The following is a 26,199-nucleotide window of genomic DNA, read 5'->3' on the forward strand; positions in this document are numbered from 1 at the left end:
CACTCCTCAAAATGGGAAAGCTAAGAAAACATGCCATTTGGACAAGGCATGTTTGGTGTTGATCTCAGTAACGCAGTAAGTTCTACTAAGAAAACATCCACTCACCTAAACCTGAGTTCATTAAGAGCGTTAAATAAAAAGCTAAAAAAAAATTTAAAAAAAAAAAAAAAATAAATGTGGCAAACCCAGTTGGACAAGGACTCAAGTTTGGATTGCAAACAAGCACAATCAGGAGGATGGTAAAAGAGGTAAACGCCAAAGGGCTATTTCATAATTATTGCTGAGACTGGACTGTATCCTGTCTGTGTAAAACCTTGCAGTACAGCACAATTCTTTCATTTTGCTTTTGTTGCAGGTTTTGTAAATACTTGACCCTCTTGGGCTCCTGTACTTTACTCATCTTTACTAGTAACAGTGCATCAGAAACTTGTACGGAGTGCACACAGTTTTTAGGATTAACTGTACTAACAGCTTGAAAAGAACAAAACCATCTTCACAGCAACCATAGTCACAAATGTATTATGAAATAAATCTTCAAAACACACTGATGGCCCAAAGATCTGTTTGATTTTAGATTTAGCTTCATGGCCCAATTTACAATGGCTTATTATTTACAAAATTGTATTTACTGACAAGAACTATTCTAGACCAAGTGTTTATTTTCCCATTTTTATTCCAGAAATTCAGTTAATTCCAATAAATTTTGCAATGTTATTTGACTATTTAATCCTTTGTGATGGTTTTATTTACATCGCAGCAGGTTTTGTTTGCCTAACAGAGGACAATAAAAACTGTATATATTACATATTGAATTTATTTTCACATTAAGTTTTGAACATGTGGTTTATTTGCCTTCACACTAACAACACAGCATTAGCACACATACCAGTGTTGATATTCTTCAAGGAAATCATGAAGTAAACAATGCCCTTTTGTAAACTGATCAATTTAGGGTATCACAGATTACATCAAGAGAAGGAATCCAGTGTTTTAATTGTACATATAAACAGGTACCTATTTTTGATAAATAAACACAACACATCTGAAAAAAGCAACAAAGAAAACACGGTTGTTTATACTGAGGCATAAATTATCACGGTGTTTAGCCGTACTCTCAGATCTCCCACATGTTTATTTCTCCACTAAAAATGCACTTTTTTAAGGTAAATAGGGAATGTCACCAGTGCTCCTGAGAGTCACCGGAGAGACTATGGATATACAACGAGGAGCAAACAACAAACAACAAAAATCTGTAGAGTTGAGCACTTTTGTATTCTTACAAGAAAGTCATACTTGATGTGTTGACTTAGAAATGTACAAGAAAATATTTTAATGGAAACCAAAAGAGGGAAACAAGAGGGAAAAATCGGGTGAAAGAACAAAATAAATTAAAGTTTGTAAAGTAAGCATGTGACATCAAAACATTACAGCATATTAAGGTAATAGCCAGGTTTTCAGACTTTGAAATCCAGAAGATTGCAGTCGATCTTGTAGTAAACGTACGGGTAGTACTCCTGTTGGCTCAGATTCAGACCTGGGATGTCCATGGAAGCCTGGAGGCCAAAACCAAAGTTCAGCTCACAAGTCAAATTACACTTATATCTAATATTAGCTTATATAAAGTACATTTAGTCAATGTATCAAAACCTAATGTATCAATTAGTTGATGGATGCATTAAAAAATGATGGGCTCTATCTAAGTAATCACAATCATTTCATCAGATAGTCCATAGCCATGGCTGAAACTCACGTCAATGACGGCAGCACTGCTGTCCAGGTGTTTGTACAGGTCATTCAGCACCTCTCTAAGTTTCTTCATGTTCTTCTTGTTGGGCTGAAGCAGCATGGCCTGGAAGTTAACTGGCAACCCGTATCTACAAAAACAAGCATAGATGTAGGTCACCAAGTTAATGCCAAGTCATTTTTTCAACATTTGAGCACTAATATAAAAAATGAAATTACAGCAGATATTCAGGCCTTTTTACATTTAAGCTGCATATGCAGTATGACATCACCAGGGAGCAACACTTCCACACACAAAAAAATTTATTGGACAAGAAAATCAAAAGGGTCCAGCCTTGATTGAAGTATGAGACTTTTATATATGAAAAATAAAGTCTCAAAACCCAAGATCATTTTTCAGTCTTCTTTTTTTAATCTACTTATTCAGATCTAAAAAAATAAAAATAAAAAAAAATAAAAATAGTACAATTCTATATTTCTCCAATATTTTTCAACCCAGATGCCATCAATCTTACTATTTGACATTATGTTCGACACAACATGTTAACTACCTCTCACCTCAATACTGACTCAACAAAGACACGCAGCGCTTTTATGTGAATCCACGCGATGAAGGCCTCACTGAAATTCACCTTCAGCCATCGCACCAAAGGACCCTAGATTGATAATAAATAAATACATAAATAATAAATAAATAAATAAATAGCTTAAAATTGAGGACAGTCCTTTTACATGTATCAGAACATTATGTCAGAAACAACTTAGAGTTGCTTCCATATTTTCTGTTGCTACCCCCATTAACATTCTGTACTTTGTCACGTTGTATGTGAATGAAAGGCAGTCTTACAAACTGTTTCTTCTTGTCTGTGGACAGGCGGGTCATCTCCTCTTTGTCTGCCTTCATCTCCTCCTCGTTGTACTGGAAGTCGCGCACTGTAAACCTGAGTCAGGATACACAGAAGAAAATAAACAAATATGCAGGAGTCTGCTTGGCCATTAGCCACTAAAATAACAGAAAAATAAAATAAAGGCAAAGTTCGCAATTAGAAAAAAAAGGAAAATAAAGGATGTTAATAATAATAATAAAACATATTTCAGTCATCAATATTAATGCGACTGTTTAGAATGAACAGATTTATGATGATATATGAACATGTTTCATTACAAAAACAAGTAAACTCATGCAGGATGCTGCCAATCAATATGAGATGAAGAACAGCAGTTAGAATATTCTTTCACAAAAGCTCTAAAAATCTTTATAAAGAAGTAACAGATGTAGACAACATTGTTGACACACATGCACGGATGCAACAAACATACGGTTTTGTGCTTTTTTTTATGGTTTCGTGGCAAAAGTGGCTTTTATTCACAGCCCAATTCACAGACAATAAATGTGCAAGGAGAGGAGAGGAAAGACATGAAGCACTATTTTTTTTAACAACTGTTACAACTGGTTAGTGTCTGTAAAAATACACTGTTATTGGCCTACAAGACAATAATTGAGTTAGCTAGCTGGTCTGGTTTGGACAAATGTCCAAATCTGCTGAAGACGGTGAATAAGACAACGGGGACCCGCAAAGACTCCTATTCTATTCTTCCATCCATTGAGTCATTGTCTATACCTGATTAAACCCTGGATTTTCTTTCTGCCAGGCAACAATTCTACCAACCTCAAATAAACATCTAATAAAATCAAGGATTGTATATTTCTATATTTGTAATGGGACATTTAAAATACTGCAATATAAGCAGGTGCCAACAAATGTGTCCATGTCTGTGTTTATCAGATGAGTCAGGAGAAGTTACTTGTTTTCTCTGGCTTTGTGTCTGAAGTCATCTACAGCCTTCCTGAACAGCGTCACACTGAAAAGACCGCTGTCGTTGTCCTCAAACAGCTGCCTGCGAGTAAGAGCAGAGAATATGTTCCAGTGAGAAAATGCAGAGCGTGTTTGGCATTTTACAGCAAGTAATCAAGTGAATCATTTCATTAACGTTAGACTCAAATGCAATGCATGTTATTCTTAGCATGTGGTAACAATGTCTTATAATGACTGCTTGTGAACTTTATTTACACACAATACTGACACAGAATCAGTGTTGGCTCATCAAAACTATAAATCCTGTATGTGGCTCAGCGCTGTGGGAATTTTATGACGAGTGCTAATAATTTAGAGAGAGAAATGGTCTGTGCTGACAAATGCAAATCAAACATTACATTAGGTGCAAAATGGCAAAAATTTGTGAAATGACCAGCACACTCAGCTGTCACTGCAGCAGTGTCCAACGTACAAAAATGCTGCTGGTTAACTTGAGTGGGACTCGAGCAGACTCAAATAAATAATTTTTTTTTAAAAGCATGTTGCGTAAGTTGTGCTTCTGCAACACAACAAATCTGCTTCACTACCTGCGTGCCGCTGCCAGTCTTGGCCAGGATTTTCTTGCGATAGAGATTTTTTTATTTCATTGGGATTTTTCTGATGAAATACAAGTTAATTTAAAGAACATAAAAAAATAAATGTCCTGTAATCTGTTACCAACCAATTGTCAAGAGAAGTGGAGTTTTGATGACTACACTGAGCCCTCTGTGAAAACTGAGGATGAAGAATCTGCATCTTCACATCCCAGACGAACCTCTTCTCTTTCTAGTGGATGAGGACGGCGAACTGCAGGAGGGTGATGGACTCCCAGCATGTGAAAGGTCTGACCTCGTGGAGGGGGTGTCAAGAAAATCCGAGCTCATCCCACTTCCCCATGCTGGAGATTTTAGTTTAACAGTAATAATAAATAAAGTTATCTTTAAAATGAATCACTCAAGTGACATCAAGGCCCAACAGTAGACTTAAGTGTCAATAAAGTTAGTTTAACAGTAATAATAAATAAAGTTATCTTTAAAATGAATCACTCAAGTGATATCAAGGCCCAACAGTAGACTTAAGTGTCAATAAAATAAATCTGGTTGTGTGTGTTGTTTTTGTCTCATGCAAACTTTGCTTTAATTCTACATTTTTCTATCTAATCATAAGAAATCATAGTCAGTCAGAGAGATTCATGAAACAAGAAAAGCAGGTTTCCTGGAAAAAGAGGAAGTTTCCAGCCTGCAGATTTATAAAAATAGCTGAGACTATTCCTTAGTTTAAAGTATGAAAGTTTTAAAGAATGAAATCTAAACATTATTAGTAATTGGATAAGATTCAAAGTAAAATACTTATATGAATATTGGTTTACTTGTAATAATACACTTATATTTGTGGGAACTACAAGAAAAACAAGTAACTGTAACTTTAGTAGTAAATAATTAGAATCATGTATTATTCTTGGTTTCTTTTCAGAAAAACATCTGTAATAACTCACATTAAGATTATAATAAGAATAATTAATAAGTTATGGTTATAAAATCATAAATGAATGATAGATCAGAGAAGCTGAAGAAAATAAATGTGATATAAGTTATGGTTATAAAATTATAAATGAATGCTAAATCAGAGAAGCTAAAGAAAATAAATGTGATATAAATGTGATTTTGACATTAAACTTGAAATGGTGTAAGAAGGTGTAACTGCAATTAAACATCACTGATATGTTGGAGGTAGAGAGTAGGTGAAAGGTTGTGCAGGCAAGGGACACAGGAGGTTGAGCAACCCTGAGACATTGGCACAGACATCAGGAAATGTCTGTAAGACAGTGATGGATATGAGATCATCTGTCTAAGCAGACAGCAGGCGCACCAGGGGGGTGGATGAACCCTATATAAGGTGAGTGCAAAAGAGGAACCGTTCGTTGGATCCTCCGGGCAGCTTCGAGCCAAGATCGAGATGGACAAAAAACTCTGCAGCTGAAGAAGAGCCGGGGCCACGGAGCCGGAGACTGTCCTGCACATGGAGACCAACCCGTCTGGCCCACAATCTGTGGCTTCGAATCGCACTTCTCTCATCGGCTGGGTTCTGACCCCAAAGACAAAGATGAAGACAAAGACAAGGAAGAAGAACTGGTGCCTTTTTTCCTGCCAGCACCAAGTCCTGTGTGACCTCAGCATCCATGCGGAGAGGAGGCTCATCAGACCTGCGGAGATCCTGGCCTTCGCCGATCAACATCTTCCTCCTGCTGCCACACCTTCTTCATCATCAAGCCAGGTCTGGGGTTCGAAACGCCAAACTCCGTCCGTCTCTCTCAAAGGTTCCCTTTTTTAGTACTCAGTATCAGCAGTAGGGAAAGATAGACTAGATGATTGATTTTACTTATTTGATTATTTCTGCTACTGAATTAAGCTGTACTGACCCTTGCAAAAATGCCTTACTAATAAAATATTTAGCATAAAGAAAATCTAAAAGATGTTGTGGACATTCAGTTAATGAGTCGCCTTAAAGTTCTTTGATGGTTGTAAAATAGCTGTGATGTTTGATTCTGGAGAGGAAGAGGTGGAAAATGTTTTTAGGTTGCTGGTAGCCCATATTTAAAACCTCATCCTTGGGACTCGCCCGAGTCACTAAAACCTACCTGGTTCAATAACAAATGCAAGTTGCAAAATAGAGAACGAGCGACCGTTAACAGGTGTGCTCTGTGAAACTAGTTGGCTGTAGGCTGCTCAGTCTGGCTAATTCACAGGGGGAAGAAGGGTGGGACACCTGGATGTAGGCCGTCAGATAACCAGGCGAATCGTTTCTCGAAACCAGCTTAAACAGAGTTTACTTCAGTTCTGGACAGGGTAAATCCCAGCAGATTTAGGAAACTCAACGGACCCGTTAGACGGAGAGCTGGTAGCACATCTCCCCTCTCAGAAGAGGAAGTACGAGAGTGAGAGAGTAGAGACAGAAAGGAGGGGGGGGGTGTTGCGCAACAACAAGTGGCGCCCAACGTGGGGCTCGATCCAACGGAGTAGGAGGGCCCCATAAACCAAGTCAGTAAAAACAGATGTGTGATTCTGAATAGCTCACTTGGATGGTTAACTCTTAGGGAATAGAGTTAATGGTGACTGATAAGGCCGTCAGTCACAACCCTTGCAGTAACTGTATAGCATACAGGTGAGGGAAAGCTTCTACTGAGGATAAATGACCGGATCCAGACAGTGAAGCTAGTAGCCAACATAGTCTAGACCCATCCCTGCTCGAACCTCAGGGTATAACCCAGGCTTGAAGTTCTTTTTGCTGAAGTCCCCACCATTCCCAGTCCCAATTCCGAGTATAATCCTCATACCAGGCCCGTAAAGCCCATTTAGCGGTCGGAAGGACGTCAGGATCAGGGCAGTGATACCTCCAGGTGGAATAGAAGGTCTTGCTAGTTTGTACGAGGTCACATCGTGGTGACGAGTGGGTTTTCACCCAGCAAGTGTTATTAAGGCTGTCAAAGATACTGCGCGCAACACATTTGTCAATCTTTGCAAAGTCGCCTTTAGGAGTGCTCAGAAGGTCATCAGGAGTTGGAAGGGGTTGTGTACGTAAATTGGCAATGTGAAAGTCCTCTAACCCAGCAAGAGAGCGAACCGCTCCTTCGGGGAAGTCTCCCTCGAAGAACGTTTGGTCTTTGGCTATGTACGTCCATGGGAATGTGTTATTTAGCCAGGTTTCAATTTCTGTCCGTATTGATCGTACAGAGTGCCAGAAATCCGACCGGTATTCTTCTACAGCTGTAACAATGTAGTTTTGGCCCTTGCATTTGACGAACTTGTTCCAGAGGCAGGCACTTAACCACCTAAAGTGGTTCCTATAACAATATTGCTGGTCAGATTGGTACATAAACCGTGTTGGACCTTGTCGAATCAGGAAGGCCGTGATGTTAGTCAAACTGTCGTTGGGGGGCGGCCTCGTTGCCCAATCGAGAAAGTCGTTTCGGGAGGTGCTGTTAACCTGCGGTCGTTCTGTAATGTTGGCATCCTCTCTGCAATTTAGGTGATAGTCACCCCAAAACTCCCCTCGTGGGAGCCAGGTTTGACAGCCTGAGGACCTGTGCGGGGCCGGGTATACTACTTCGGTATCCCAGTACCCTTGGTTCGGCAACATTAGTAGTGATCGACAAGCCATGTTGCAATGCCATTCTGGAAATCCTCGATCCGGATGAATCCAGTTACACCTGACGGTCCGTCGTTCCTTGCGTTGTAGAACCCGTATCCAGCAGAGTGCTCCTGTGTCGAGGAAGTCATAGGCGTAGATCTCCCAGGTCCGATTCAAGAGGTCGTCTAGGGAGGAGTCGTTCAATTTGTAGGCTCGGCGTTCCACATACTTTTTGCCGTTGTCTTTGGCGAATAATCCGGTTCGATTCTGGGCAGAAGTTTCGTTGTCCCATGGCACAAAAATAGCCGTGGTGCTTGTATTCCAGCAGTTGAAGGTGGCATACTTGGAATGTCCATAAGTGACCTTTGTATGCGTAAGGTACCACGGTCCAACTCCGATGAAGTAGAAGGTCGTAGCGAGAACAGCAGCAGCAAATAGCAAAGCAAGAAGCGTCAGCAGCCCTTTCAGGCAAAGGGATTTTCCTGTTATCGTAGTCGTTTTCCGTAGCAGAGGTTCGTTAGAGGTGTCCGAGTCGTCGTCAGCGTCGGTAGAGCTGTCCGAATCCGATGTTGAGTCCAGCCAACCCTGGTCTGTAGGCTTGCGCCTCATGCCGATGGCATCCATCCTGGCCAGATTAGTGATTCTCTGGGATCCGGTGCATCAGGCGTTGTACAAATTTTTCTTAAAGCCTTGATACAGCCTTGGTGAGCAGGGTTCTTCGCAACCCGTCTGGTGGCTCTTCTCTGTTGCAAGGCTGTAAATATAGGAGAGGGGTAGGGTAAGTCGGGCTCCAACCCCCTCCACACCCACTTCCAGTGGAACACCCTCCAATAGTGCGGCCGAGGAAACGGGCCTTGGGCGGTGCCGTTTTTCAACGCCTGGTCATACCAAGATTCATGATTGTACCCTATTGGGGCGGGTACTGAGATGTAGGTGTACAAAGGTTGCCCATGCAAAGTTAGTCTGGTGCGGTACCCCCAGGTTGACGGGGTAAAAATCCTCTGGTGCGGCGGATTGGGGTAGACCCTGTCTATTTCCAATTTCAATGGAAGCCTGGTGTTATTAAATATATAACATTCTGGATTAATTTCCCTCTTTACTATGGTTTTTGCCATACTTGGTGATGTGGTCCAAATAATCATGTCATTAAGCGAAATTTCACAATACAGTCCTTGCAGTGGTTCAAGGTAATGGGGACCCCACCTTATCCGTAGTTCGATCCCCTGCACCCTGTGATACACTGTATTAAATGTCCACGGCAGAGATCTTGGGCACATAGGTGAAATTGATGCATAATGGACCGTGTTATTGGACCCTCGTCCTTGCCAAGCAGGCGGTGCGGTGGGGATGAATAAATGTGGCTTCGTTGGAGGGGGTGACGTGTACTCTTCACTTTCCCCCACCTGTTTTGTGTTCTGAAAATCAGTGGGTCGAAGATATATGAGGTACTTGAGAAAATATGCTTCGGTGAGCGGATTGGAAGGAGTGAAATCTTCTCTTGGCATATCCAGGAGAATAGAGGTAGTAGGGAGTCTCAGGAACGGACCTTTATCTGATAGTCCCGACGAGACTCCAGCTCCTACTTTGAACATTTTAGTTACAAAAACCTTTGTACCTTTCCGTCTTGTGGGTTTTGACTGACGTTGGGACTTGACGACTCGTTTTCCCCCTTCCGGTTTATCCGTTAGTCTTGGTTCTTCTTCCTCCATGGAAATGCTGAAGCGAGCTTCTGCCAGGCGTGGGTCTTGGATTTCTTCTTAGGAGGCTCCGGTTCGGTGTAGGACACGGTGGCGTAATTCTGCTCGTCTGGCACCACTTTGATGGCTGCTCCGACGGAGTAGATTCCTTTAAAGGGGACGGTGATCATTCGCACTGACAGCTGAATCTGGCAGGAGGTGCTAGGATCGGAGGGCGTACCCGCTCTGTGGGCCACGCCTCCCGGGTGTTGCAACACTCCACCACGAAACTGAGACTCCGCTGTTATCCAGTACAGGCAGGACTTTTCCTTAGGTCTTACCGCATTGCTGCCCCACCCGTCCACCTCAGTGGTGTAGTAATACATATCTGAGCAGCGTACTCCATCTTCCCTTGGCACGTCCGGTAAATCTACCACAGGAATTGTGCAGTCATTGATGACTTCCAAAATCAGATGTGCCCATGTGGTCAGCTCCCAGGGGCCTGTCCAACCCCCATTAACGGCTTGGTCTCTGGTGTCATCTGGGAGTGCACTTAGCCCCTCAGCTGATGGTTGGTACGCGTGAGGCCGATGTACCCGGAAGATCACAGGGGAGTGGCTGGTGTTCAAGGGTGGAAATGACAGGGATGTTCCGGCAGCTTCATACGGCCAGGCAGCATGAACAGAATCCCACAGGACATCATGGGGCCCTTCTTCCCTCCTCCACACCCATGGATCCGCTTCTTCTGGGGTGTTTGGGGGAGCTGAAGGTCCCGGTAATATTATCGGTATGGGGCTCCCGTGATTCGGTTGTACTTGTCCATATGTTCTGTAATATCGCAGCGAGCTGTAAAACCTCGTCACCTGCCATCCCTCAGCCTGACCTGTCAAAGTCAGTTCTCCTCTCCCCAGCTGGTCTTCGCAAGTAGAACAGTGATGGAGATCGTCCCCATCCCAGACGCAATAACAGCTTTTTGGTTCTTCATTCTGCCAGCTCCATTGGGTCTCCAACTGAAGTCGGGGCAGGTAACCTACCCGGCAGTTTCCACAGATGGTGTTGTTCAAAACCGTAACCGGAGAGACGCGGAGATGTTGTAGTATCTCTGCGGTGGTTCCTTGTTTCCTGGGTTTTTCGCGGCCCGGTCCCTCCCAGGTGATGGGGAGTGGGTTGTTTACTAAGCAAACCGGACAGCGACTTTTAGCTCTTGCCCATATCAGCATCTCTCGTTCCTCCGACAGGACTCCCTTTTTAGCCCAATCCAATTTCTTCAGGGCTCGTCCTGCCCAAATCCCTGAAGGTGTTCTTCTAGTTATAACCACCCCTTTCACGGTGGCCAGTCCGATATAGGGTGGAATGGTACATGATTCACTGGCCATTTCACTGGCTTCTGTTTCGCTTTAGTCAGGAACTGGCTTGAGCTGCTCAACTCCTTGAATCCCTTTTCTTTTCAGCAATACTGTGTTCCTATCCAGTACTTGCTTGACGATGTCAGTGGTCTCAAACTTGGGTTTTACTGCTGCATTTATAGGTTGCTCTCTTGCTTTGACCCACACGCGCTGTCCCTCTCGGAATGGCACTCTGGGCGTCGGCTTCTCTTTTTTGTCGCTGGAGCTCCGCCCCACTTCCTTCGTGGTGAACGGCCGTTGGTTGAGCTCCATTGCAGGGGCGGGCCTCTCGGCTCTGCTTCTGTCGTTCAGGGCCTGCCCTATTTCCACCGCCTGTGTGCTCCAACTGTTGGTGTTAGCATTTTTAGCTATCCAGCTTTTCACTAACCCTATGGCTCGTTCCACCACTCCGTTAGCTTGTGGGGTATAGGGTGGAGAGTAAACTCGCATTACTCCAAACTTCTGGCACCATTGGTCAACCTGTGAATTACGGAAATGAGTCCCATTATCCGTGCGCAGCTCTTTCGGGATTCCCAGGGCACTGCATACTTGTTCCAGCATGCCGACAACACTATTTCCGTTTGCTTTCCTGGCTGCTTTTGTAGTTACAAACCCCGACATAGAATCCACCAGCACTAAGAGGTACTTCTCACCTCTTCTTCCTGTTATCCCCATGGGGCCTGCAACATCCATGCAGACTGAACCCCAGGGGACCGTGCTTTTGATGGATAACCCCTCCATCCGCTGCCCTCGGCGACCTGCGTTGTATTGTCCACATACTTCACAGTCCCTTAGCACGCGTTGGACTTGTTTCACTGGGATCCAAAGATCCTGCTCCTCCAGTTCCTTACGGGTAGGTCGTACGCCTGCATGTCCAAGGGCCTCATGCACGCTCCGCACGACCTCGACCACGTACTCTTCTGGGACCTCCCGTCCTCTGGGAGTGCTGTCCCACTTCTCGGTACCGACGAAGACGATCTTTCTTTGCTGGACATAACAGTCCACTTCATCATTCCCACGCCAATGAGCTCCCTCATGCGTGTGTGCTTTTTGATGCTCAACGTCTATTTCCAATTGTAGTTTTAGCTCAGCAATCTTTTTCCACAAGTCTCTGTGTGCCACTGGCTTGCCCTTCGCTGTCTCGAAACCATTTTCTTCCCAAATGGCCAAGTCTTCTCTAAGGGCTTGAGCGCAGTAGTAACTGTCGGTTACTAACCTGGCATTCTTGATTTTCCTTTTCACCAGTTCCAGCAATCCTTCCAGTACGGCCGTTACTTCTCCGGCTTGAGCACTACCGGGAGTTTTTCCTTTCTGACGGCATTTTTCTTTGCCGTCTTGCTTCAAAATAAATCCCCAGTATGCCGACTGGTCGGACCCCTTTCTGGATCCATCGGTGTAGATTGTCCATTCCGGTTGTTTTGGCTTCTCAGATGTCTCTGGCGGTTTCTTCTTACTGGTGGGTTGTGCTGGCCCAATCTCAAGCTCCGGGTCCAGCAGGATGTCTTCCCATCTTCCCCACCGTGTGTTAGTTGCTTTAGTACTTTCCACGGTACCTTTTCTTAGATACTTATGGACTTGGCTCTGTGTGATGACTTTAACTGGTTGTCCTTGTGCTAGATCCTTCAGCACACCCCAGTAACGAGCTAACACCGCTAGCTCTTTCTCCTCCTGCGGATATTTCCTCTCAACAGAAGTCAGGGTGTAACTCCACAGGGTAACCAAGCCTCCATTCTCATTACTCACTTTGATCATGGCATCGTCATTCTCACAGCTGATTTCTGCCACCAGTCTTTCTGACAAACTTCTTGGCTCCAGTCTCACAGCTGCTTGAATGGCTTTTCTCAATTCTTCTAGGTTCTGTTGATTCGCTGCTGTCCAAACCCAGGGTCTTTTTCCGTCCTTTTCGTCCTCCTCACTCTTTCTCAGGCATTTGTACAAAGGCTTGGCATACTTCTGATAATTGGGTACGTGGTCCCGGACGTAGTTGCATAGTCCTAATATTTTCTGTAAGTCATTCTCTGACTGAGGTGGTTGAATGTTCATCAGCTTTTCTCTGTACCCATCTGAGAGTCCCAAGTCCGACGTGACTTGGAAACCCAGATAATTCACTTGGAACTGTCCAAATTGACATTTCTTGAGGTTTAGCTTCAAGCCTGCCTTGGTGAGGTTTTCTACCACTTTTTGTAGTCTTTGTAGGTGTTCTTCTTCTGTGTCATCAGCAATAAAGACATCATCAATGTACACAGTTGCACCTACGTCCCCCAGTACTTCCATCACTGCTGACTGGAACACGTTTGGGGAGTTCTTGTATCCCTGGGGTAACCTTTGCCACACATAGCTCTTGCCTTTGTGGGTGAATGCAGTTTTACCTTGCGATTGTCTGGCGAGGCGTAGAGAGAAAAATCCATTGGCTAGGTCGATGCATGACTTGAACTTCTTGACTCGAAGAGTTTTCAGCGCTCCTTGGGGATTGATTAGACTGGCTCGGTTTGCTATTGTTCTCCGATTCAGGGCCTTGAAGTTGATAACTGGTCTCCAACCCCCTCCAGCCGATTCAGGTTTCTTCACCGCCTGGATGGGGCTGTTGGTGATCGGGTTGAGCTCCTCTCTGATGATTTCCATGGCGCTCAGCTCCTTCACTATCTTGTCCATCTCCTCGACTGCTCCCGGATTCAGCGGGTACTGCCGAACAGGTGGATGAACCCCACCTTCGATGTGATGAACAAACTTTGGACCCAAATCCCCACAATCGTTCTTGAACCGTGCCACTTGCGCTGTAACGATGATCTCACGCAGCTTCTCTTTCCCAGCCGGGGAGAAGTCACTCTCTGCGAGCTTCTGTTCTGTCACCGTTGGTATGTCAATCGGTTTGTACCAGTCCTGCTGCCCGGATCCGGTTTGGGTCGGGCCGACTTTCACCAACCTTGCTTTCAAGCTCGTCAGCCTTCGCTCTAGTCGGCGATGTGTGCCTTTCTTTTTACTGAGTTCATCTAAGTCTTTTACTGTGAGTAGATTGTAAGGACCTTTCACCCACACTACTCCTTTCCACGTCCCGTATGGCATTTCTTCTATTTTCCCATTAGCAAACTGAACCTTCAGGTGTCCTGCTGTTTCTAGGTCTTTGCGGGTCATAGACACCTCCGCTCCGGTGTCCACCAGGTAGGGTACTCCCTCCACTTTGGCGTAGATTTCGTCCCCTTCCCAGTAGGCATTTTCTAAAATGACCCGCGACCTGGACGCCATTACTTTGGTGACCCTCCGGTCCCGGCTTTACGGGACTCACGGAGGGCCGTCCTTTGTTCTGGGCTTAATTTCCTATACTCCTCATCCGTCAGGAACTGACCTTTCCCTGGCTGATTTTGCGAAGCCGGCGGGTTGGTCGGTCTTCCTTTTGGTCCTGGTGGTTTCTGCTGGAACGGCCGGTTTTGGAAATTGGATGGTGGTGCTCCCTGTTGAAACGGCCGGCCCTGGAAGTTGGATGGCTGTGTGCCCTGCGTGAACGGCCTGTTCTGGAAGTTGGATGGCTGTCTGATGTTGACCCTTCCAGGTGGCTTGGCTGGTTGGCTAGCCTCCTTCTTCCTTTTGTCCTCGTAGTACTGCTGCTCCAGGTCGAATCCCTGCACTGCCACATCCATCTGGGCCACGGTTGTGCTTCTCACTGGTAGTTTCACAAACACAATCTCTCCTCTTCGTCCCTTTGTCACCTCACGCAGTACCTTCACATACCTCGCGGGAGAAACGGTTTGCTTTAGTGTATGCCAGAGCGGCTCCAACCGGCTTCCTTTGTCCAGCCGTCCTCTAGCTCTCTTCACCTGGGACTCTTCGTCGTCCATGTCCTCCAACACCAATCTCTCATAGTTGCTCTGTGCTGACTCTGTTCCAACCATCGGGTCTGCAGTTACGCTGGTCAGCCACAACTTTTTGGCCCCTTCGTGGTTGGTGGTAGATAGCACAGTTGGCCAGACATCTTTCAAATACTCCTCATTATTTTCGTCTGCGTTTTTACTACGAATCACCAGCCTTAGATTCTTTAGTTCTGCGTATGCATCTTGTCCAGTAGTAGTGGCCGGTGGCTGGGCTGACACCCCTTGTGGTCTCTGCGGGATCTGTGGTCCTGGCTCTGAAGACGTCGCCTGAGGTTCCTCCTCATCAGCCGACACCTCGTCCAGCTTCTGTCGAGTCTCCCTGGAGTACTTGTAGGCCGCTTTCTTCAGTCGTCGCAGCATCACATCATACATAATTCCCATGTATGCGTTCCTGAAGTTGGTGGTCAGGGAATAGTGAGCTGTCAGGGTAGAGCAGGATGGTGTCATCAGGATGTTAGCCCACTCCCCGACTGTCGCTTCTACCTCGAGCAGCACCTTGTCTCCCAGCCTGCTGGCCCATCCTGCTGGAATCTGGTACTCTGTCTGACCGACCTCTGGTACATACGTACGCCGTCCGTCTTTAGCCTGTACAGGGCCCCAGGTCACGTCTCTCGCCAGTCTCTCAGAAGAACCCTCGATGTCAAAGGTTTCTATTTCTTTCTTCTTTCCTCGGTGCTGTCCTGTTCGGAGTGTCTTATGCCCTGTCGGTGGTTGCTTTGGGTCGGAGAAGATGCTGTCGTGTTCACTCTCTTCTTCTTCTTCTTCAGAATGTTCGATCTCCTGTTGCTCTTCTCCTTCCTCCGAGTCGCTGATGTCCTCATACTGTTGTTGTCTAAGAGGTTCCCTCCTGGGGGAGTTTAGCGGTTGAATCTTGGCTGGTTTCATCGGTCCTACTTCTCTCTGGACCGTCAGCTGCTCATTCTTGACTCTGTCCGTGTTGGGTTGCCTCAGTTCACTGCTGCTTCCCTCGAATGAGAATTCTTTGACATATCTTGCGGCCTGGGACTCTGGCCCGACCGGTGCTTCCCTTAACCTTATCCTGAGTGGCTCCATAACTTTGGCCGTGCCGGTCTGGGTGGTGTTTGAAACTCCACTCTGGGGTATTTTTAAGGGATATTTCTTGATCTCCTTTGCTGGGTGGCTGATGCGGCATTGCTCCTCCATTTCAGTTGCCATTCGTACACCTTGCTCCGTACGGAGTCGATGCATATGGGGGTCAACCACCACCACCACCTCTTTGAACACAAAGAAATGACTGTTGGTCTTGGCTATGTTCACCACTCCGTTTTCTGTGACCGCCCTGGCGGTGTCTCCTGGCAAATCTGCCGATCTTAGTCCCTGCACGCTCACCATCACCCTTCTCATACTTTCATTGCTGGCAGTCACCAGGCCCCTTTCGAGTCCGTGCCACATCTTCTTCCGATACTCCTCCAGACTCTCTCCTTTCTTGTACACATCAATTGGGACCAGGATTACGGCACCGTAAGGGAGACTGTATCCCTTCATTATCACCACGTCTCCTTTAGTTTTTACACTACAGGAAGCTTCCAACACCTTTGAATCCTTTTTGTAATATTTCCCAGCCTGGTTTTTAAGGCTGCGTCGGAACTTTCGATTGTGGATCTTGTATTTGTCATTGGTGAACACAATCAGTCCGTCACCTTCAAGGTCCCATATTCCTCCAATAAACTGATAAATTATGAGCCCGGATTGCAGCCTTATGCTGATGGTTTCTGATGGTATTTTGGCCAGCTCTCGGGCCATCCTCCATACATCCGATTTCTGGGTCTTTTTCTTGGGGCGGCCGGGGTCCCACAGCTCCTCATCCGATTCCTCCTCGTCCTCGTCGGAACTGCTGCCCGCTGGAGTCTCCGTAGGTGGCGGTGGCTGCCTTCTCTCCGTGCTGTGGACTCGGGGATGAAACCCGACCCCCAGATCCCGTTGAGGGGACCAGTCCCTGGCCGCTTGCTCCAACTGCTCCTTGGTGAAGCCGTCGATGAGCGATCCCTCATGATTTTCCTCTCCTGACTGTTCAGAGGGGATTTCGTCATTTCGCGATGATCCCGGTAGAGCTGGGATGTTGTCGTCGTTGTCCGTCAGGTCTATCAGGTCCTGCGGAGCTTGCTTCGGCTGGTTTGTCGGTGTTGTGGCTCTGCTGGGCAGTCGAGAGGGGGCCTCAGCCACCTCCGATTCCGCTTTGTCTGGGGCCTGCTCTTTTCCTCGGGTCTCTTTGAAGGCCGAAAGTCTCTGCAGAACCTCGGCATATTCTTTGTATTTGCGCACCCCACTGGCGAGAGGGTTCACCAGGATCCCTTCGATGCCCGCTTCCAATGTAGCTGTCTTCACTAGGCTGTCATATTTCTCGGAGGGGCTGTAGACCATCCGCAGCTCACCAATCGTCCATCCTTCAAGGAGTTCAGCGAACCATTCCAGCCATTCTCTGATCTCCGATTTCTTGGTTACCTTTACCGGGCATTTAACGACTCCCAGTCGGTGACCATGTTTAAGCTGTGTGCAAAAGTATATCCGAGTCTGCACCAGGTACTTCATTAAGTTCCGTGCCATGTCCTCTTTGATGGTGTAGTGAGATTCAAAGAAAACCCTCCTAATTACCTCAATCCAGGAATCCAATCCATCACCGAGTAATATCAACGATACAGGCAATTGTGATAATGTGGATTGGGAAAGATGGGATTGATGACTCTCTCCATCCCGGCTGATGTTGCTTGCCTCTTGTCCCTTTGCTGGCTCTTGCAGGGGATCCAGTTCCCCCCTTTCTTCGTCATCCATAGTTGTCTTTGTCTTCGAGTTGCCTATCCCCCAAAGCCTCTCTTTGCGCTCTTGAGTAGGGATGGGTCCAGGCTGTGTTGGCTACTGGCTTCACTGTCTGGATACTATCACTTATCCTCAGTAGAAGCTTTCCCTCACCTGCATGCTATACAGTTACTGCAAGGGTTGTGACCGACGGCCTTATCAGTCACCGTTAACTCTATTCCCTCAGAGTTAACCATCCAAGTGAGCTATTCAGAATCACACTTCTGTTTTTACTGACTTGGTTTATTAGGGCCCGCCTACTTGGCTCCGCCCCACGTTGGGCGCCATGTCCGTTATCCTGCAATAGCTAGCCCCGCCCACTTCATCACAACCCTCCGGGACTGACTACTGACCAGTTCTCTGTCTAACAGGTCCGGAAAATCTCTAAGACCTGGGTATTACCCTAAAAGAGATCTATAAGAGATAATCTATTTAAACTGGTGTCGAAAGCGATTCGTCTAGCTCTAACTACCTCCAATCCAGAAGTTACGACCCTTTTCAGTTAAGAAACAGTCAGCTGAGTAGCCCTCACAGCTGCGTAATTCCAATAACCACTCCTGTTAACGGTAGCTCGCTTTCTAAAATATAACTTGCTCTTGGAACCGGCTAGATTAAATTTAGTGACCTGGATGTAAGTCCCTGGGTCATTATTTTACTCTCACCAAAGGAAATTATGAAGCCTCCTTTTCACTAGAACCATGTACCTTAGTTTTACCTTTATTAAAAGAACTGAAAAATGATTAAATGACTCAATTAATTTCAATGTCCACCAACTTCATTAGAATTTTGGAGTAAGAATTTATTAAGCAAGCTTAAGCAGGGGTATGTGACGTACAAATCAATAATCAATTGTATACAAGTCAAGAGCAGTGTAATAAGATCAACATGTATAATCATGCCCTCCTGTCTCTTTCCCTAACCTATGTCGCAGATTCTGAGATAGCTTTTTAGGAAGCGAATTCAACTCATACCCAGTTGGTGATGGATCTTTGGCAACAGGAACGTCCGAAAACCTTGGTCTGAGTCTTTATCCTTTGTGTGAAAAAATCCTCTTTAGAATGGAAGCAAAGTAGAGAGGGTTCAATTGCTTTTGAAAACCCAACTCTTTTATCCCTCCGGGACCTTTGTCCTTTCTCCAAGTCTGTTGCAATGTTTGGGTTGAGGTAAGACCGACGATCGAATCAGGAACCCGGGTTGGACGATTGGAACTTGTCTCCCTTTGGCGGCAAGAAGCTTCAGCTTTCTCCCGTGGCTCCAGGGTGTGGTCTACTGTTGTTTCCTTGATCTGCTTCTTCTGTTAGCTCTACTTCGGTGCCGCAGACAAAGAACAAGAACTACTCCTTTTCCGTCTGCTTATATACAGTTCTTTGCCATATATGTGTATGGGGAGTGTTAGTTTACGTGGTTTCGGCCCCTCCTGTCTGCCGGCTGGGATGGAAAGTACCGCCCTTTCCTCAGCGTGTTGTTCTTAGCCAACCATACCACCCCACCCATCCTGTGCGTCTGGCCATCTGTTCAGAACTGCTTGCGACAGCAGGAACTCACAAGTTTCCCTTCTCCTTTTTTCCCCTTCTCCTTTTAACATTAAAAACTATGTGCTTTTCTCTGATTCACTTTTAAACACAGTCAAATATTAAAAACTTATGTGCTGATTTCCATTAAGCATTAATCATAAGCATTAATCACCTCATTAACTTGTTATAAATCATCAAACCTTAATCATTTCATTGTCGTCATGTTATTACAGATCATGATTCGTATACTTCAGAATCATTCAGTAATTACTTACATACAGTCATTTTACCTATTGTATTCATCCATGTTCAACTTAATCATTATCAAACACTCAATCATTATAAATCAAAACACAAGATTGCTTTATTTCCTTCAGGCCTTCATGCACCTTTTTCTGTGTGTACCTGGATAGATCTCAACCTCATAGCAGTTTTCTTGACACAATACAATAAGTGATTTAAACTTATTGAATATTGCCAAAGGCTGAGAAAATGTCTGGAATCTTTTATTTGCTACACTAAAATATGAGCAAACATGTTCAGTAGAAAAAACTTATCGGTGACAAATATTAATTTTCTTTTATAATCATTTATAACGTAATTTTGCTTTTTTGTAATTTCTTTTTATATATATTTGAATACTTTTATTTAGCTAGATACAGTTCATATTGTTCCAATTGTTTGAAGAAACTAAATTACTTATTGTTAATGTTTATTTTATGTAAAATCAAATGGACGTACTTAGTGGAACGAGGTACGACCATTTCTGCCAGCGTCTCATACGTCTTCTGCCAGTCCAGGTAGTTCGTCCTGGGGGGAAGAAACAAATAAATAAAATAACACAATGTTGTTTTTTTACAATAAAATTATAAATAAAAATAAAATAAAATAACAGAACTTAAAACACAAACAACACCTTAATGCAATATACATACATTAAAAATAATAGTTTATGGGAATAGAGTTATTAACGATGATATAAAAAAAAAAAACGCATCTTCACATTTCACAAAGTTGTAGCTACAGAAATTCAGCCTATTGCTCTCATATTGATCACACAGATAATTTTGCAAATTATCCTACTTGGGGACGACCACCAGCATGGTAACCAGGTACTCTGAGTCCAGCACAAAGTCATCTTTCTTCACTATGTCAGCCAGACTCCTGGTCAACAAACTCCCTCTGGAAGAACACAAAAAGTCACTTCACACTGCTAGCAGAAAGGCTATTGTTACGGTGTGTTCTCCAGCTAAAGATCAGAACCGTCTGAGCATTTTTGCTTGTTTTTTTTTTCAATATGTGCAGCTAAGAATAAAATAATAATGGAAACCCAACTTCAACATTACTCACGCATTCTTCCTCTCCAGATTCTGAAGGTTTCCCTTCAGATTGTTGTACGCTGAAGCTCTGGCCTTCAAGTCGTTGTCTATCTGAGTCACTTGCTAGAAGTCAATTATACTCTAATTTAGTGCGCCAAACTTTTTCTTTCAGGTATAATTCACAAAAAAACTTTGGTAAAAGGTAACTTAAAGTGGAGAAGGTTTACCTTGGAGACGATCTCAGAGATGTTTTTCAGGGATTGTTTGATTGGATATTTAGCCATGTCCCACTGAAATCTGGTGATATAGGTGACCAGGTCGACTGCAACCCATAGAAAAGTCGTCAGCTTTCAAATTTTTCACTTTCACAGTTTTTACTTGCAGATTTTTGAATATATGAAGGGAAAGCGATGGTTTATTACTGCTTATTCACACTGCCCTGCAAAAAAAGTCAGATCACTTCCATCTATTCCCATTTTGTAGCAGATAAACACTTTAGTTAATGATCCATGATTTTCAGAAAAAGTTTCACAACAAAAAATCTGAAAAGTGTGGCTTGCATCTGTAAATACTTTATTAAACCTTCTTCAACTTGCTTACTGCGAGTAAGAGTAAAAGAGGCTGAATACAGCATTTTTAGATTTTTATCTATTAAAATGCATGTGTCCTCTCACTTTTAGCTTCATAAAGCTAAAGGCTTCATAAAGCCTTAGCATAATCTATCACTTTATGTGATAGATCATGTTATGGTCTATCACAATCAAATGGATGTTTGTGGCCAAAATGTGAAAAGGTCACAAGGCTATGAATACTTTTGCAGGTATGTTGATGATGTTTACCTCCGTTAGCTAGTAGGTTCTCCTGGACTTTGTCTCTGCTGTCCTCCAGAACATCAGCCATGTACTGAGCAACTTTCTTCACCACACTGAACGTGCCAATACAACCATCACATAAAAGAGTTAGAAATAAATGTAGTCTGAACTGAGATAAAAATAAGTTTCCTACTACACAACAAAACCATAAAAGCTCATAGTGGTGTGATTTACCTTTCCACAAAAGTGTCTAGCTTTGCAAGCTCATCCGACAGGCCCACTAACACATCAAGAGTCCCAACCTGTTTGATGTAAACACTAAAATTCAACAAAGAAAAACAACAATGTAGATAATTCGTAGGGTGAGCGTACTGCGTTACCTTAAGGTCTGGGATGTTGAATTTGTGGTTGGTGGACAGGTTATTGGTCCGTGTAGTGGCCACCATGAGCTTGTCCCATGTCTGCTGGCAGGTCTTCTCCCCCGGAGCGGAGATCAACCAGAATTCTGTCATGGCTGCTTTCAGGAAGTTTGTGCACCCAGCTACCAGTGTAGAGAAGTCACTGATGGTAGTAAACAGGGAAGAAGAAGAATTGTTAGTTTAGAAGTAGAGATCACTGTTGATTATTTTTCACAAGTGTAAGTCGGTCATTTGGTCTTCTGCACAGAAAATAATACAAAGAATCTTGGAAACTGGACAAATGCATGTTGATTTAAAACCAACCTTACAAATTATACATATAAGTCCTCCCATTATAAAAATAAGAAAAAAGACTTGCACCTGACAGTTGTTTTTGTTTCCCCCGATTTGGCCCTTCAACTGTTCATACAGAGTCTGTTTCATCTTTAATTTTCTATGTCAAACCACTGTGTGTTCACTGTACTAAATCCAAGCCACAACTTGCTCAGGACTTGTTCATCAATAGATTAAAAACACTTATCAGAATTTATGGCACAAAACAAGAGTGTGTGAGTCGAATATTGAACTAACCAGGGAAAGCCAACACAGCGGGATTATCCAACATGATAATGCTTTTAATTTCAATGGCCATATTTTTTATTCTCATAAAAAAATAAAAAAAAAAGCTTTGCGTTGGCCGGGAATCGAACCCGGGTCAACTGCTTGGAAGGCAGCTATGCTAACCACTATACCACCAACGCTTACACATACTAAGGAAGATATCTGCCCAGAACAGAACTCAGATGACTAATATTTCGTTTCCTTGTTTCCACTGTATACTTCCTATATGTCTTTATGGCTACAAAGTGTCCTCAGAACCACATACTGCGGAAAAAGACAGGTCTGGTGATTTATGGTCATATGACCAGTCTAAGCAGAGAAGCTTTGCTAAACACTGATCATCTGCATTAAAGGGGATGAACATCACATGATCCACGGATCGCTCGTCTTTAAGTTGCGGATAACTTTTAGTGCAAGAAAAAAAAATCTATGAAAAGCAGCTGAATAAACCCGCTTCATGTAATTATTCCTACTGCTGCTGCTGCTGACACGGGCTTGTTTATCGCTGCAGCCTCACGCCGTCACGACACTAATAAATAGAGGATTTCTGCACTTACCGATGAGCCTGACGGTCTCAACGCGATGGTCTCGGGATTTAACTCAATGAAACAGACACAGCTTTCCATATATGAAGCGGAAAATATAGGGTTTAACATTCACAGGTCCTTCAACTGGGCATCTCACTCACGGTCAGCTGATCAAGGAAGAAGTCCTGCGTTTGCGCAACCGCTCCCTCACACTGCTGCCCTCCCGTGGTGGCAAAGAATAACGCTTCTTTTGGATGATAATGTACCATTTTCTATCTATCTATCTATCTATCTATCTATCTATCTATCTATCTATCTATCTATCTATCTATCTATCTATCTATCTATATATATATATATATATATCTATATATATATCTATCTATCTATCTATCTATCTATCTATCTATCTATCTATCTATCTGTTTATCTGTCTGTCTGCCTTTAAAACAAGTTCAGCTTTTCTGAAACATTGCCTCCATGTGGTGAGATAAAGATACTGTACTATGTACCTTATTGCCATTAGGGGGCAGTAGATGTCTAGAAATCAGTTGTTTTCCAACGATGAGCAAAGCTATTTTGTAGAAACTCTTAAATAGTTACATTTTCACATTTATAATCCAACTCTGTGTTTAAATGTTTACACTGGGCCTCTCGCATTTCTTGTGATATATACTTTTAATTGGTTTGAGGTTATTTTGTGAATACTTTATTATGATGACGGATAATAAAGTCATCTGAAACGAAAACTGAAATGAGGTTATTTGTATAAAACTTATAATCAGCTGGATTTGCCTGATCCTTTTGCAATAAGGAGAACGTAGATATAAATAATAAACTGATGTGTTTCTTTTTTCTTTAAAAACACTAAAATGGAATAGCTGGATTTTTTTTTTCCATTTGACGTTTGACTCATTTATGACTTTTGCATCATAATGTTGCATTAAATTTGTCATCAGACATTTTGTTGTTTAGAATAAATCCTCTACAGCACACATCTTATCTCATATCTCAGGCATTGAAAAAAATTGTCTTTGGATTTTTTTTTTTAAGCATGGACGTTTGGAGGATATGAAACTGATTATTTATGCTAATTTTGGTTTCTATCTGTTACTTCTGGCTCAAAATTAAATGTCCTTTCTCAGAACAGTGACTGCATTTCAATGAGACTCAGTGGAACCGGAGCACAAAATTAGATCCCCCGCCCTCGTCCTCGTGAATATAAAAGTACATTCTTTACTTTTTCTTTAAGTTGCAAAAACAAACTTTCGTCTGGAATAAGAATATGCAAAATATTAAGTGCTTGAGAATTAAACAAATTTCCTAAAAATCATTTAACTCACTATTTTTGTCAGACTGTACAGAATGCCTCAAAGCATTTAGCTTAAGTTTAAACAAGTAGATAAAAACCTTTTGAAAAAATTCCATATCAGACTTTCCTCTTCGCAATCTTTAGTGCCTATATAAGTCAGAGTGTTTTTTGAGTTCATTGGAGTGCTATAAAAAAAGATAAGGGTGTTTGGGCCACCCCACTCAGTTCCTCCATAGCACAAAAACACAAGTCATATGACCGTGACAGATGCAGGCCAAACATTTCTGCTTGTCTTAACGGTGTGTGGTCTACAGAATTTTATATAATACATCATGCTGCATTAGAAAATTCTTACATCGATCTGGATTATCTAAAAAGGTTCGGCTAAATGATCACAAACAAAAAGTAAGACAGGGCGACAAAGAAAATACAAAGAGTTAATAGTTAAAAATTTGACATATTTTAATCCCTCACATTCCATGATACACAAGCAGACAGACTTTAAACTGAAATGAGGTTATTTGTATAAAACTTATAATCAGCTGGATTTGCCTGATCCTATTACAATAAGGGAACTTTTGGTTCACTGACTTTCCGAACTTTCCCATGAGCAAGTCTCAAACCTCATTAAAAAATCACATGAAAATAAGTTCCTAGCTATATTTTGGTGGGTGCAGTGCATTATTATTATTATTATTATTATTATTATTATTATTATTATTATTATTATTATTATTATTATTACATTATACACAAAAACAAGCTCTAACTTAACTGGAAAAATGCCCTAAGCTATTCAAAGGCAGTCTGAGCCTGCCTTTGAATAGCAGGTATGAAAATGTCAACCTCATTTTCATACATGATATGTTGCTTAACCCTCTTGCATTGTCACAACTGCCACATTCTTTCCTGTCTTGAAAAGTCTTCATAATCCTTCAACATTTTCACGTTTTGTCATGTTAGAATCAGCGTAACTTATTGGGATTTAATTGAAGATTGAATGCTGCAAGTCAATGCCTCATTCGAATCTGCTGGGCTTTCTTAGATAGAAAATCTTTTAAACTAATTTGAATAATAAACTGAACTTTACTGGGTTGTTTGATAACCAGAATAAACTGAAATTTATGCATTATTGAAATTGTTTATTTTTTGTAATGTGTCTTGAGATGATATTGTGAACTGGCGCTGTATAAATGAACTGAATTCACTTTTGCTACAAATTCAATTTCATTATTTTATCATCTTTAAAGTTGCAAAGATTAAACTTCCCCTCAATCTTCTTTGTAAAACAGTATTTACCTGCTACCTCTGCATGTTGAGACCATAAATGAAAGGTATTTTTTAATCCTCTTACCTGGTTAAATTAAAATAAAAAAGAAAACCAACAGCTCAAGCTCAATCAGATTGAATGGAGATCTATGGTACATTATTTTTTTAAGCCTAGTAGAAGATTCTGTTTGATTTGGATCTGAACTTTGACTACACCAATCTAATACATGACTGTAGTTCATCTTCAGGACACAAGTTGTATTTTGTTTTAACAGATAGACATGGTACCCACAGGTTTCTGGTAGTTATAAATTATTTACCTGTAGTTCTCACTACAGTTATCCTGAAATGTGATTCTGCTCCTGTCTCAAGTTCAGTCTCAAAGAGGTCTTCTTCTGATTTTTTTTTAGGAAAGATTTTGAAAACTGCATTTTGTTCCTTTCACTTCATGATGCTTTACTTTTTGTTATTGGTATTTTTGGTCTTTCACAAAAAATGTAAAGAAACATATTAAAGATTGTGGTTGACACGTAATAAGTTTAACTGTTTTTTCAAGTCTTTGTTTATGGGAATACTTTATTTTACTAATACTCAGAATATGTGTTCTTACACATCTGTTATTCTATTGTCATTTAACAAATAAACATACTTTAAAGTGCAATGTTTTGCTATCTTGTTCATATTTATGCACGTTATTGTTTTTGAAATTGAGAAACAACAAAATGAATAAAGGACATCAAGGATATCAGCTGTGAAACTGGTTTTTGTGGGGTAAATACCTTCAAAAGTGGATAAGACTTTAAGCTCTGATGTGAATTATCTACTATATTAAAGATTTGTCTTGTCATGCTTTTCCAGCGTTTAAAAAACATTGACTTCTAGTTTACAATTACATTTAAATGATGTAAGTTCTCCATAAAAGTAGGTGTTCTACATTTGGTTTATTGCGGCTAAGCTGT

At 42.7% G+C, this 26,199-nt stretch overlaps 2 protein-coding genes and 1 non-coding gene across 3 annotated transcripts in view; 1 reads left to right on the plus strand and 2 right to left on the minus strand.

The window, feature by feature from the left end:
• aunip (aurora kinase A and ninein interacting protein) overlaps positions 1–26,199 on the plus strand; it is a 954,922-nt gene that overhangs the window by 808,748 nt on the left and 119,975 nt on the right. The gene's annotated exons all lie outside the window — the stretch shown is intronic.
• Positions 797–22,916, minus strand: atp6v1c1b (ATPase H+ transporting V1 subunit C1b). The gene is made up of 13 exons (XM_028036568.1): positions 22,690–22,916; positions 21,494–21,674; positions 21,348–21,415; positions 21,141–21,226; positions 20,529–20,623; positions 20,333–20,424; positions 20,066–20,164; positions 19,724–19,792; positions 3,550–3,642; positions 2,591–2,684; positions 2,302–2,399; positions 1,751–1,874; positions 797–1,553 (listed from the first exon to the last, which is right to left on the minus strand). The coding sequence occupies exons 2-13, from the start codon at positions 21,623–21,625 to the stop codon at positions 1,455–1,457; spliced, it is 1,149 nt and encodes a 382-aa protein (XP_027892369.1). The 5' UTR covers positions 21,626–21,674; positions 22,690–22,916; the 3' UTR covers positions 797–1,454.
• Positions 22,201–22,272, minus strand: trnag-ucc (transfer RNA glycine (anticodon UCC)). Its single transcript has one exon. It is a non-coding gene; the product is annotated as a tRNA-Gly (tRNA).

The sequence above is a fragment of the Xiphophorus couchianus genome, chromosome 13, assembly GCF_001444195.1.
Source record: "Xiphophorus couchianus chromosome 13, X_couchianus-1.0, whole genome shotgun sequence".
Taxonomy (NCBI): domain Eukaryota; kingdom Metazoa; phylum Chordata; class Actinopteri; order Cyprinodontiformes; family Poeciliidae; genus Xiphophorus; species Xiphophorus couchianus.